The 15375-nt window shown below is 36.0% G+C and overlaps 1 protein-coding gene across 3 annotated transcripts in view; it reads right to left on the bottom strand.

Annotated features, from left to right (window-relative positions):
• Window positions 1-412: 412 nt before the first annotated feature.
• LOC145994659 (uncharacterized) overlaps window positions 413-15375 on the bottom strand; it is a 66272-nt gene continuing 51309 nt past the window's right edge. For 2 of the 3 annotated variants that reach the window (XM_083130778.1, XM_083130779.1), the window contains exons 18-21: window positions 12682-12846; window positions 8789-8920; window positions 6669-6781; window positions 413-891 (exon numbers count right to left, since the gene is read on the bottom strand). In XM_083130778.1, the coding sequence (XP_082986904.1) occupies window positions 663-891; window positions 6669-6781; window positions 8789-8920; window positions 12682-12846 (639 nt within the window). In that variant the 3' untranslated portion in view covers window positions 413-662. The remainder of the gene's footprint in view (window positions 892-6668; window positions 6782-8788; window positions 8921-12681; window positions 12847-15375) is intronic. The other variant, XM_083130780.1, reaches the window with a different exon arrangement.

Below are 15375 nucleotides of genomic sequence, written 5' to 3'. Positions count from 1 at the left end.
TATGCACTGCTGTTCCCGGAAACTTGAGTACAGGTTCATTTAACAAATAAATGCACAACTATTTTTCATTTTTTTTCAAAACCAAAGGTAAGTTGGAAAAGGTGAACGAAACTTTGAAATGGAAAAAGACAATTGGTTTTGGCTGCTCCTCTAGCGACTCAAAAACAATGGTATCGGTGCAAGAATATCAACCGATACCGATACCCCCAGTACCGGCTGATACCGACCGTTATCAGTATCGGCTCAGCCCTAGTAAATATCTTTCTAACTCGTTAATTTTCATAAATTTACTTCATTTGTTAACAGTTTATACTCACAGCAACACAGAATGCACTTCAAACATCATGTGTAAGTAAACCTACCAGCTTTGAGGTATCACACTGCACATAAAGAAATAAAGAATGGCAACACATTTTAGTAAATTATTTATTCTTCCTGCTTGAATACAGGGTCATACTACTTCGTGAAGTTGTTAAAAATGTGATTTATTTTACAATGTAAATCAATAAAAATAAAATAAAAATATGAATCATTATTACAAAATTTGGGGTGCTTACACTACAGCAATAATATTTGCCTACTACTATTTTTCACCCCATCCACCCTGAAGCAAATTATGTCAGACAATCTGCTTGCAATCATCCCGTGATACAGATAAATAATTATTTTTCATCATTAAATGCTGGCAGAGAAAACTTACAATTTATACTGCAAGATGTGACGTCTTCTTGAAATATCTTTGTCAATTGATTTGTTGAGCTATCTGTCTTTACAGTTTTTAATTTCATCACTTCTAACAAATTATTATATGCATGCTCAAGGTGCTTGCGCATATGTTCTTCTGTTTGAAGATTTCCCAAGACCTCTTTCAAATGGAAATTTACATCACGTCTAAAAAATGCATAAATAATATCAATTAAGGATAAAGTTCATTCATCTAATTTTTTTAGTTTGTAATGATTCATTTTTGGATTGAGCTGAATTCTACAAATACCAAAGCAACAGAAAGGTAAACTGAAATATGGATGATGAGAAATAACGGGGTTCATGAAAATCAGAATTCTGAATGATTTTTCACCTGATATATGAATCTTCATGTGTGTGTCTACTGACTGATTGATTGATTTGTTTTATTTTACTTCATATTTCTGCCATATTTTGCTAACTGTGAAGATGAGGATGAAAGGTGGAAACATGAGATTGGTGAAAGGACAATCACAAACACATATGGACAAGACAAAATCAAAAGTCCCATGGAGGATTATACTTACTGTGACTTCAGACACTGCAACCTTGTATCTACAAATACATACTGTATTTATGTGTGTATAATGTGCATGCACATATGATGTGCACCCTGGTTTTTGTTGAGGAAAAGCAACAATTACATCTCATATATAATGCACAGGTTCAAGAAATGGCTTTCTTGTAGGTTGTAAAGCTGTTGCTATGCGGTTCAAGAGGAGAATATCATCTTGTGTACTCAATGAGTCACCTCGCCCCCTCTCCCTCCACTGTGTTTAGCATACCAAAAGGTTTCACTTCTGTAGCCACCTGGTTCATTCTGTAGTAGAAGCGAGATCAAAATTATGCTATGGATTTGCAGCACTCAGGAGGTTATTTTCCATTGTTTCTCACCCGACAAATACCCCTGATACACATCCCATGTGACAGGAGGTGCACACTCGAATTCTGCCAGAACGCCGCCGTTTTTCTTGATGTCACAAAGCATTCCATTTGTATTTGCACCTGTTGATATATACATGTTACATGCAGTGACATAGTGAAAATATGCATGGTAATATCATGGTGGCTGTCTGAATTATTCCGTGCATAATACGCACCACGGTTTTTGGGGGCAAAATATTGTAAAAAAAAGTGTGCATTATACATGAGTAAATACGAAAAAAAAATGAAAGGAGCCAGAAGCGCTCTTTGTCAACACCTGTTAATATCTTCCCCCATTGTCTGGTAACACTGCAGTATCACATATAGCAGTGTTAGAGTTCATTCTTCACCAAGATTCTGATAATTAATATAAACCAAGACTACTCTACTTAATACTATAAAGCAGTAGAAGCAATAAACGTGTAATCAAGTCTATCGAACATTTACCTTCTCATCTAATGAAAAATGTGATTAAAATAAATGTATGTTTTAAGTAAACCTGAAATTAAATTCCATAAGGGTTTTAGACTACACATTAATTAAAAAAATAACAATAAACTCTATTAATACACAAAAGAAAACAGCCCAAATGTTTCAAGACAAAATATATATGAACAAACTGATTATAGACACCATTATTTTTTACTGAGAAACCACTTTTACTTGTCTCTTCAAAGAGATAAGAATGAAACAAAAATAGTAATAAATTACATAGACGGAACAATGCAAGTAAGATGAAATAAAAGATGCCCATGTAAAAAAGGGGGGAAACTACAAAACCCCAAACAAAAATATATGAAATGGACATTACCAAATCCAGGCAAACATAAGAGAAAAAAGTGTGGAGTGTGTCGAAGAATCTGTGTCAAAAGAGAGTGAGCCTCAGAACAGCTCACTTTGTACCTGCAAATCCTGTGATGTCACTCCTACCGAAGAGTACTATGACCCCCCCCCCCCAGATTTTACTCACAAAAAACAAATGATTTTCAATTGTTCCTCTGAGAAATTGTCTGTTTTGTCCCACAAGTGGTCACAGACACTATATCTTTTCTGCAGTGTACATGCAGCCACACTGTGAGATACTGAAAATTTCATTTCGTGTGTTCACTGTTTCCTTCCATACACAGTAGAAGTTCTCTATAATGGACACTTGACAAGGAATGTAAAAATGTCTGCTCCTCAGAAAAGAAACATATGACATTGTAAAATTTCAATTTGTACATTTTACTTTTATTAATGAAATCTGTGCATAACACATGAAATGGCTAACCCCTAAATACAAACTTTCACCCATCCCTGAGGGAAAATTCTGGATAAATCCTTGATTAAAATACCCTTAGTTTGTTACCCCTGAATTTCAGAAACCGCCATTGTTCTTTTTACATGCTGTCTGTTATTCGGAAGTTCTATGTTGTCAATGGGGTGCAGTTTTTAATGTTCACATCATCTCCCAACATTGATAAGAAGGTGTTGGTAAGGTTAAAAGTTTGTCTGAAGAAGTTGTCATCGGCATGCTCGATAAGAATATACCAAACACTTTACCCTCCGTTGGTATATGTGTGAGCGGAGTGCTCACCCTGGGATATAACTGTAAGTTCTTCAGGCCTAGATAATGCGATCACTTTCTGGTCTTCTGTAGCTGTATTTTGGAATGTCTATGACCAGATGATGCCAGTTTTAGATTGTGGAATTATTCTCTGTCTGCGCAGACATGTCATTTTCATGACAGTGTGTGTTCTGTGAGCTCCGCACTCACACGTATACCAACGGCGTAACCATTTTTTTCACGCATACTTTTTATTTCTGTGTGGACCAAATTCGTGTTGTATCACTGTTTTCTGTTTTGATTCTTAGGTAATAATTTTATTCACTTATTACTGTCATTATTTCTGGCTAAATGAACTTTGAAACCTGATTCTCGTTACAAATGAACAATGGCAGTTCCGAGCATTGCTAGCTGAACCGAGTGATGACAAAAAGAGAAGACCTGGACAGGGTGTTTGATTCTCAGGGCACAAATTATAATGTTGTTGAGGAGTTATTGAAAAGCGAAAATGATAGCAACATGGATCAAACTCCTTGTGATGATGAGCCTATTTTTACGTGCCTCAATATATTGGGTGGTATGAAACGACGAAGTAGAATGTACATCTCTCTCATCAATACGTAATAAATTATCGAATTTATTACTAATGTTGTGCAAATTAGTTAACATCAAAAGTAAATTCCAAATAAAATTATAAAAAATTGTTGTGTTTTCCATGATAAACTGTCTCTCATATTAGGTAAGCACTAATATTGCAATAAAAGAAAAGCATGTTGTTATTATGTAATAAATAAGATACATTTAAACATGTAAATGATATGTTAGGCAATATACATTTATAAACTATTTATAATGTGATAAATGTAAAACAATATTCGAAAAAATCCCAAAAAACATGAAATTCATATATGAGCGCCGTGCTTACATGTATACCAACCATGTTACTCTGAAACACGTATATTACTGGAGGGTTAAAATAACATTACATACATGACAGATTGGAGGGTCTAGCTCTAGTAACAAATGACCATGAGTGAGATTACTGTGTGTAATCTGAAGTCACATTAAAATGACCTCTTCACGATGGAAGGGACGGTATGAGAAATACCGTGCATCAATGGATGGCTTGATGGAGCGAAGTTATTGAGAATGCCCATTGATGAGATGTAAATTCCCCACATACCTGCATGTATTTCTGCCAGGGAATTAAGAAATGTCCATTATTTAGAGGTGTCTGTTATTAAGAAGTGTCTTTTACGAGAAGTTATACTGTATGTATGACAGATCAATGCACTTTTCAAAAAAATATCATTGCTCCATTCGGTTAGTAGAGTCTGATTATTTTCAGAACATCTCCAGCTTACTGTGCAAGTCTAGAAAACAAGGTTACCAACAGTATTGTGGCGTGATTCGAACCTGGGACCCCCGGCGTCATAGCTCGATAGACTAATCACTTCGCCAAGGGGTCCGGCTGAAGTGCTGGAAGTAGCTTCTTACAAGCAAGCATATTATACCAGCGACCTTCAGTGGATCTGTAAACTCCGCTGTTATGGGAATCAACAGGAAATCGTAAGAAAATAAGTCAACTTAGCTTTATGCAAAAAGTACGTTTAACGACAGGATGGAACTGCCTCAACGGCTTTAACGATCGGAAATTTGAATCCCCCTTAAATAGTTCGAGAGAACAGATCTCAGCCCAGTTGTAGTCCGAAAGTTATAAAAAGTTGCGGTCTCCAAGTAATAGACTGAATATCAGTGCTACGCTAGAGTTACAAGCGGGGAGTTGTGATCCCTAAAGAAGTTTCATTTCAGGACCATGCCTTATCTAACAGATCAGACTATCAGACTATCATCTCTACAGGAATCTACAGATAAACAAACATCCTTTCTATCATTATCCTGATCCTGCCAATGTCCAGTCAATAGAAGTGTTAAATAGTGAATGTCGTTCGTGTACTCTTTATTTCACAGGGGTGAGTCCCCTTACATATAAAAGGTACCTCCAGTGACGTGCACTGAGGAGTAGCTAGTCTAGCAGAGATAGATCAATCAATCTCACATCTCGAATTATATTCAAATCACAATATTTATTGTCTTGTTAAAACCACCACAGCTCATATGCAACACTTTCTTTTCCACGCTCTTCTCGTCCATCGGTGTTCTCCGCGGGCAAAGCTGGCTGGATACCCTAGCTCGCTCTTCTTCCGCCAGACCAGTTTCCAGGTAGAAACTGCCCCCGAATGAAAAAGGAAGATTTCTACCTCTACCTCTCTTGTCCCCTCGCCCCCCGCTGCAATGGTTGAAAGCCCAGGCTTTCAGGTCCCCCAGTCTATCTCCTATAGGACAGATAGGGGATTGGTTTCTCATTTTTTTTTGTAAATCCTCTAAAGAACACCGGGGAAAATTTTCTGCAGTACTTATGTTCTCTGTATTTACACAACCTTTTACACGTTGTACAATATGTGTGTATGTATAATATGGGATGTAGTTTTTATTATTTATGAAATGGGAACGTGTTATGTGCAGACAATAATGTTATGCTTTCTTTCTTTTTCAAATATGGAATATATAATGATTAAATTACAAATATGTGCTCAAGCTCTCTCTGACTCTCGTTTTAGTAGTGTTTTATTTAAATATACTACTCTTGGCCTCTAACAGTCATAAATACGGATGTATTTATTTGGGCAAGAGAACGCGCGTTCATATTGTTGTTGGTTTGGTTTATTTTACTTCGCTTTTCTGCCACATTTGGTTATCGCGAAAATGAGGATTGAGTGATGATATGATGAAATTGGTGAAGGGACCTCATATGAACAATCCAGGCCAGGATTCGAACCCGTGATGAGTGCACATTCTTGTCCTATGTGTTGCAGTGAATAATGAAATAATTTGAAATGAAAAATGTATCTCAGAACTCAAAAAGTCAAATGAATATCATTGAAGAAACTACAAAAAAGTGTGTTGTGTTTTGTTACCTGTCACCAATTCAACCAAGCGTGGGGGAGTGGTTATCACAGCGCGCTACGACACCAGGAATTCCGGGTTCGAACCCCGACCCGGGCATGGGCGTTCCCTGTGCTCGTCCCTTCATCAGTTTCATCGTATCATCTTCACAATTAACCAAATGTGACAAAAAAGCGACGCTAAGTAACAAAAATGAAATCAAATCATTGATTGATTGCTCAATTTGAGCACGCCACTGACTGCTACCCCAAGTGTCGACGTCACTGCACGTCACTGGGTACCTCTCACATAAGCGAGTTGCTTTCATTAAGCATTATGCAATAATGCTTAATGAAAGGTTAGGTGCAATTAGTTGTTACAAGCTGTTTTACTATTGGCATAGATTTCCAAGGTTCCAGATTCAAACCCTGGTTCAAACAAACCTTCAATAAACTTTGGAATATTTTGTAGAGAGATAAAAAGAGCTTTATGAGGAAAGATCACTAACTTGTCAGCTTGAAGATTTACAAGGGCTTTATGCAGTTCTCCCTGTTCCTGTCGATGTTCTAGAAGCTTTTTCCTTGTTGTTCGTAGTTCACTGGTCAAGTGGGTTACTCGGTGCTAGAAAAATGAAATTAAAAGCTATGAAAACAACAACAGTAATTAAAACTATACTTTACCCTTGTAGTAACTAAACTTTTTAGTATTGAAATTTAAACTTATGATAATAACATACTAATTATATTAAGGTGTAATGTAATTCAATATTTTTAGGTTTGCCTGCATCTTGTGAATATGTCACATGTAATGCGAGGAGTAAAGTTACGTACAAAAATCTATCTAAATTGATGTACAGCTTGTGGCACACAGTTCACTCGAAACAGTGACCAGTGATTGTACAGTACAATATACAACATGAGATAAAAACAAAATCTGAAATCTTCAACATCATGCTTAATAATTGTGTAGCAAAGAGAATTCAAAATTTCTTATTTCACTGTCCAGAAAATCAGCACATCATCACATCTTTACAATGTGTATACACTTTTCTTTGAGTGTCAATCTATTATTCACGTGCAGAGAACATTTGGAGTACAATTTGAGGCTGCTTACATTATTGGTTAAAAAAGGGTAAAGATCCACACTATCAGGGAGAACTGCATTCTGAATGTCTCCACCCCCCCCCCCCACAAAGGGGATATTCTAAGTACCCACTGATTAGAGTCTTGATAATCCCCAGATCTATTCTATGCATGGTCATTTTTTGAAAAATTTCCACCTGAGATCATCCACCCTTCGAACCAAACCTAGATTTTACACATGAAAGTTATATGTCCTAACAACTGGACCATTGCAGAACTACCTTGGTGAGGTGCGAAAAAGTGAAAACTGATTTACTGGAGTGTATTACAAATGATTTTTGCACCATACATAATGATAATAGATGCCTAAACAATATTGTTTTCTAGAAATGTAATCTGTATAATAAATTGCAAATAAAACAGCTCATATTTATTGTAAAACATTCTTTTAATGCATCCTCGTATCTTACTAGACAGATTTGAAATGAATCCAATCATACAGGAGTATCCAGTGTAACACTGAAATTTTGTTTTAAATTCCCATTTATGCACAGAGACTAATAGACTGAAATGTGCATCCACAATGAATGGAAATCAGAATCACTATGATTTTATTAAGATATTAGCACTACATTTTTTTCTAAATTTCTTCCTTATCAAGAAATAAATAAAATAAATCAACATTATTCATTACCGGAGAACGGATTTTTATGAAATTTCATATTCTCTACTTTTTACCAGACAGCGAAAAAACTTGAGATCTATACGTTCCGATAAGCATAGACTCCATTCCGCATTAATTTTTTTTTCATATTTCATAATATTTTGACAAAAGCTTCATATTTTACCAAATTCTTCATATTTTGTTTATATTTAAATGTTTTATGCCAAAGTTGTCTTAATTATATTACAAAAATCTTCGTGGAAATGCCAATGATATGTTTACGATATATTTGTTCTTTTTCCTGTTCTTTGGGTTATTCCAAGCATTTCTGGAGCAAAATGCTGCGAAAGCATGTTGCCTTAGGCCATAAATCTATGTTTATCTTCAGCGATTTCTGAGGATGACTACTTCTCAAACTCTTGGGGGCATTTTGGAGGGAGGGGCTAGTGAATGGAATTTCTCTGTCCATCACTTGCTGTGCGTCATTGTGTGTCGTGACTTGTGGCTGTTGGGAGCAGGACGTGGAGAATTGTATGCTAGAAATAAGTGATACGAAGATGCCGAAAGCTGGAATTCTGAGATTGGTGTGGAGTGAAGCTTCTCATCATGCAAAACTATCTTGACAGACGAAGATTTAAACTGCTTCCGGACAACATGGAGGAACTTGTCGTTATTTACTGCAATAAATAGGAGTTCTGCTTATGATGTGCAGTATATACTGAGGAAATAATTTTGTAACCAAAGTTGTTATTCCATTTATATTGAAACATGTAGCAATACTGCAAAATAAATGCTCATATTTCTTCATATTTTGGCATTTTCAATTTCATATTTTCCTAAAATTTCCTTCATAAAAATCTATTCTTTATTCATTACACATACCTCAAAAGCTTCTACTTGTTGCTCATATTCAAAAAGTTCATTTTCTTTAGCATGCAAGGCCTTTTCCCAGTTACTTTTCTCTTGACTAAATTGTTCCTGGGCAGCAAACAGTAAATCATTCAACTCTTTGATCTGCAAGTTTCAAAATTAAAAATGTTTTTAAAAGAAAGTGTATCAAGGAGCAACGATCACAAAATCATTAGAGTACATTTTTTAGGACTATTTCTTATTCACTTGTGTATTTAATGTATGAGAGTTCATCAGATTGAATTTAATTTCTTTTAATGTACAGATCTAGTCAGGTCTTCCTGCTTTATTTTCAGGTTACATGGTAGTTGCACCCCACAGGTTTATAATCCACAATGGTGCCAGATAGTGGGGACATGTATGTGAAATTGATATCTGATCAGTGAATGAGGCACTAAGGGTGACTGAAATTCATAGAAAATCAAAGAGTGGCCTAAAAATTAAAAATGTCATCAAGGTGAGAGGAGACAGGGTTGATTTAATTCAAATTCTTATTTTTTAGCCATAAGTTTAACAAAGTAAAAATTAATAAAACAAAGCACATGTCCTTGCCAACAATAAATAATATAAGTTGTTAGTTTTCACTTATATTACCAGTTACCAAGAGCCTTCCCTCAATCTTGCATCAGATCCATTTCCCTTGTTATTTCATCTCACCTGAGGAAATTTTGAAAACGCGGAAATTTAGGGTTTCAAAATAAAATGTGCGAGAATCAATAATAGAAATAAGTGGAGATGAATTACTTATATTATACATTCTTCAACAATTTTTGTTTTAAATCCACTTTTATGAACAGATGAGTTCATTGAGACTAATCCTACCATTTAAAGTGGGATCTGAACCATTGAAATATGCCCTAATGGGAATCAAACCTGGAACCCATTGATTATAAGGTGATGGTTTTTAGTTTCAACTATTTTATGCACCTTTTCTACATCTTGGGTTAATTGCAATGATGAGGATGAATGGTGAACTGATGAAACGGATGAGGGAATGAACACAATCAAACCTAGTGTTTGAACCTTGGAACTTCTGGCTTTGTAGCATAATACTCTGACTACTCTGCCAGGTAGACTGGCCACAAGGCGATGGTATTTGACTGGGAAGTGAAAGAAAATGGACAAGGAAGCATCTATGGTCTTTGCTAGGGGTACTGCCCCAGCATTTGCATGGTGTGATTTTTAGAAGCCCAACAGAAGAACCCCGGTTGATGATGCTGTGCCCCACAGGCAACAAGGAGTGACAACACTTCTAAACCAGGGTAAATTTATATAAATCAGGTGATTTTCTGGGGGAAAAAATGACTGATTTAAATCTCTAAATAAAATATTTAATAGAATAATGTACAAAAGGATTTTGTAGACATCAGAACAGTGACGTGCACTGAGGAGTAGCTAGTCTAGCAGATAGATCAATCAATCTCACATCTCGAATTATATTCAAATCATAATATTTATTGTCTTGTTAAAGCCACCACAGCTCATACGCAACACCTTTTTTTCCACGCTCTTCTCATCCATCGGTGTTCTCCGCGGGTAAAGCTGGCTGGATACCATAGCTCGCTCTTCTTCCGCCTGACCAGTTTCGAGGTAGAAACGGCCGGCCGAAGGAAAAGGAAGATTTCTACCTCTGCCTCCCTTGCCCCCTCTCCCGCTACAATGGTTGAAAGCCTGTGCTTTCAGGTCCTCCAGTCTATCTCCTATAGGACAGATAGGCGATTGGTTTCTCATAGATTTTTTTGTAAATCCTCTAAAGAACTCAGGGTAAAATTTTCTGCAGTTCTCTGTATTTACACAACATTTTACACGTTGTACAATATTGTATAATATGGGATGTAGTTTTATTATTTATGAAATGGGAACGTGTTATGCTTTCTTTCTTTTTTTTCAAGTATGGAATATATAATGATTAAATTACAAATATGTGATCGGGCTCTCTCTCACTCTCGTTTTAGTAGTGTTTTATTTAAATATACTACTCTTGGCCTCTAACAGTCATAAATACGGATGTATTTATTTGGGCAAGAGAACGCGCGTTCATATTGTTGTTGGATTGGTTTATTTTACTTCGCTTTTCTGCCACATTTGGTTATTGCGAAAATGAGGATGAGTGATGATATGATGAAATTGATGAAGGGACCTCATATGAACAATCCAGGCCAGGTTTCGAACCCGTGATGAGTGCGCGTTCTTGTCCTATGTGTTGTACTCTGCAGTGAATAATGAAATAATTTGGAATGAAAAATGTATCTCAGAACTCAAAAAGCCAAATGAATATTATTGAAGAAACTACAAAAAAGTGTTTTTTTTTGTTTCTGTGCATAAAGTGGACTTAAAACACCACATCAACCAACTGTGCGGGAGTGGTTATCACAGTGCGCTACGATGCCAGGAGTTCCGGGTTCGAACCCCATCCTGGGCATGGGTGTTCTTTGTGTTTGTACCTTCATTAATTTTATCGTATCATCTTCGCAATTAACCAAATGTGACAAAAAAGTGACGCTAAGTAACAAAAATGAAATCAAATCATTGATTGATTGCTCGATTTGGTTTATTTTACTTCGTTTTTCCGCCACTTTTGGCTAATCGCGAAGATGATACGATAAAATTAATGAAGAGATACACAAAGAATACCCATGGCCAAGCTGAGATTCTAACCCAGGATCTCTGGCTCAGTAGTCAAATCAAATCGTTTTTTATTTTCGAATGTGGTGGGGTTTACGTGTACTTTTTTTTAGTACTCATTCATCATTTTGTAATATTTTCCTGTTATTGACATTCTTTTTTTTAGGAATACTGGGCCCTAAAGGGGGAGGGGTGTGACCCCCCCCCCCGTGAGCACGCCACTGACTGCTACCCCAAGTGTCGACGTCACTGCACGTCACTGCATCAGAAACACTTTTGGTGAAAGTACATTACTCTTGTGATCATTTAATGGTGATTATTAGGTTCTAAGATAGGAAAATAAAGGAAATAAAATATATGTACTGATGATGTGAAGCTCATACGAAAGGAAATGTAAACAGGATTTCTCTTGATTTGAAATTCAATAATTTTATGGGCAAAAATAGCAAACATTTTGTGTAGAAAAATTTACAAAATACTAATCATGTTTAACCATAAATAGTGTCAATTTAATTAAACTCTAAATAAACATGGCAGCTGATATTTTTGGAACTATCATTAAAAAAAATCTTCAAATTTGAGCTACAAAGACTATAAAAATATTTAAGTTAAAATTATAGAGTACATCCAGAATGTTTTAGTTTCACTGGAAGAAAAGTTACTGAAATTATTATTAGTTTCATTAACAAACTCAACAAACATTTCCATATAGTTACAGTATCAGAAACAGAAAAATGTATGTTTACGTATATTTTTTATTTGCTTTAATCAAACTGTTCAAATATTTTACAGGACCATTTATTATAAAAAGCCTTTCTATAAAAAACATATATCTACGTGCATGGTGCCAAAAACCATGCAAGAAATTTTAAGCATGTCTTTTTTTTAAAAAAAATAAATAAATAAAAAATCAACAAAATTGATTTTTTAAATAAAAATCATGATTTTTATCCACCCCGTTCTAAACTAAATGATTACATATTGATTTCTAACAGAATTCATTACTACTGTGTGATCATTTACACACATTTTACAGGAGGATTGGGAAGACGTTTAGAATACAATAATTGTGAAGTTTGTGGGGAGGAGACAGAGATGACAGAGAGAGTCAGACACAACTAGATTGCACAAGTGACAACCTTGTAATTTGTCACTATCAGAATTGTGGAAATACTAAAGTAATCAAATCTAACAACTCTAAGATACTCATGTTTTCACAAAGTATGAAGCATGGAACATACCTTTCTTTTCCAATATGTTGCATTGCTGTGAATGTCAGTGTCCTGTTTCAGAGCATGCTGGAGTCTTCTCTTTAAATTGTTTACTTTCTTGTTGAGTTGGTCAATAATCTGCTTCTTCTCGCTCACTTGCTGTTGTAGAAGTTTGCTTTTCTTTTCAAAGAACATCTGAAGTAAAAAAAAAATAGATATTTTTCAGATAAACACACATTGTATGACAGTCAAGATTTGAAAAACACATGAGCTCCATGACTTTATTTCATGCTATTTTAGGGTAATTAAACTTATTAAAATTTAAAGAAAGGAGATAGCTTAAATATTCTATGAAAATACTTTTTACTATTAATAAAACACATATCACACAGCAATTTGCCATATCTCCATGACAGTCCACAAACTGTCTGATGATGAGTTTGTGAAATGTCACCAGTAACTTAACAAGCTTTGTGTGTTTTTTGTTTTATTATTTCCAAATCAATTTCACAGTACTAAGTGTCACTATCCGGTGATGGAGTGAAGCTACCAATAAAATGTAAAAATGAATGTTGAAACATTAAGGGATATGAGGTATATATTGAGCAGTGGCGAAGCGTGCTGTCTCTGGAAGGGTACGCACAGGATGGAGCAGGGATTGGGGAGGGGGGGGAAGGATATGATTTTTTTTAACAGTAGTATGTTAAAATATAGCCCCTAGAAAATAAAAGATAACATATTGCCTGAATCTCATCTACTACTGTTCGAAAAAGTCGGGATAGTGATTGTAAAGGATAATGTAGTGATTAATGCTCTCGCTTTATAATCAAGAAGTAGAAGGTTCGATTCCCCCTGGAGGCATTGGTTCAGATTCTATTTTAATCTAGTCTCGATTGGATATCTGAGAATAAAGGCGCTTCTGTCTCGAAGGTAAAAAAAACAGTGACGATGGGACTCGATGTTCTGACCACGCGTCACCCAATGGAAGAGCCGTTCTGTCAGGCCCTAGCCATCTTACATTTGTTACATTAAAGCTCCTCGTAAAAAATATTTGCTACTTCAATAACAGTATTGTAAATGTTTCTCGCATTACAGAAATGGTTGGTTCACTTGATCGTCACTTAGCGTTTATTTCTTTTTAATGCTGACCTCCGTGGCGGATTGGTTATAACAGCGTGCTACGACAAGGGCCTCAGGTTCGAATCCCCTCCTGGGCATAGGTGTTCTTTGTGAGTGTCCCTTCGTCAATGTCATCATATTATCGCTCATTCTCATCTTCCCAATTAGCCAAAAATGGCAGAAAGCCAAGTAAGATAAACTAAATCTATCAATCAATTATTTCTTTTTAACTCTTTTATGCATATAATTCTTCTTTAACAGGCGACTTTTTTTAAAAAAATTATAATATGATTTAGAAAATGATGAAATGCTAAATGAGAACACGGACACCTTTCTGTGTAACACACCGACCCAAAAATTTCAGTAACATGGATTTTCTCTATACGTTTGCATTGTACATACTTTGCCCCATTTTAAAAGTAGCGCGTTTTCAGTCATGTCACTAATCATGAAAGGAAGTTTTACCTCAATATCCCTTTCCTCAAATAAATAAAATACTTTTCCTCTCTGAATCGAGATTGGTGTGGGGCACATCCAGCAGATAACACTTCGTGAAAAGCGGTTCCTCAAAAGAGCTGAAAGCACCAAACTTAACACTGGTAACCAACTTGCATGCATTATTTGCAGTTAGAATTCTAATAATGCCTACTTTGATAGGTTAGGAGGCCAGGCTTAGAGGTGTTAGCAACACATTTTCGCTACATGTTAGCAGCTGGGTGTGCACAGCTCTGAATCTTCCATGGATACGCTGCTTCTCAACAAGCTCTGTACGTCCACTGCCTGCTTCGTCACGTGCTCGTACACGATCGGTACTCTTCGGAAGTCAGGGAGAGAGGGTGAGAGAGAGAAAAGAGGCCGGACTCTCAGTTTGCATTACAGGCGAACACGCCCCTGAAATTATGCTTTCCAGCATGAATCACATAGGTTGTTATGGGACCAGCTGAGGCACACTCAGGTGGGCCTCGCTGAATGCGCAGATACGATTCCAGGCAGGGTTGCAAACTTGCGGTAATTATCGGAAGACCTAGAATTTCAGTTTTCTTTTATTAAGTGTCGTTTGATGAAATTTATAAGTAATAAAATAATCCATAATAAACAAATATATTAGGGTAGGCCCGGCCTCCGGGCCTCATAGGATGCTTCGCCACTGATATTGAGTAATTTCTTTTTTGTCTTATGAACTGAAGATAATGGAAAACACAGTCAGTGGGAAATCATGTTGAGGGCTAAACCGACAGCTGTGTCACTGAAAGCTCAGAGTTCAAGCTACATCTACTGCAAAGGTGTTCCTTTATCTTCATCAATTATTCATTCATCCTTATCATCGCAGTTAACATAATATAGTAAAAAACGTGAAGCAAAACAAGACACACACAATGAATGTTATGATAACGTTTTTCTTTTATGGCTATGATTATCTCACATGTATTTACTTACACTTTAAGCATACATTGTAGATTAGTATGGTAATGGTGTAGTGCAACACTTAAGATTGTAACATTTATAGTTGCTACAATATAATGCTGTAATTACATATTTCTGCACTTGTAGCAAGAATAGAATTTGGAACTTCCTTCACCAGATACTTCACTGTTGTACAATTAC

Source organism: Lepisma saccharinum, chromosome 11 (assembly GCF_977018435.1).
Source record: "Lepisma saccharinum chromosome 11, izLepSacc3.1, whole genome shotgun sequence".
NCBI classification, from domain to species: domain Eukaryota; kingdom Metazoa; phylum Arthropoda; class Insecta; order Zygentoma; family Lepismatidae; genus Lepisma; species Lepisma saccharinum.
The sequence above is the reverse complement of the archived record's forward strand: the minus strand, read 5'-3'. Positions and strand labels throughout refer to the sequence as shown.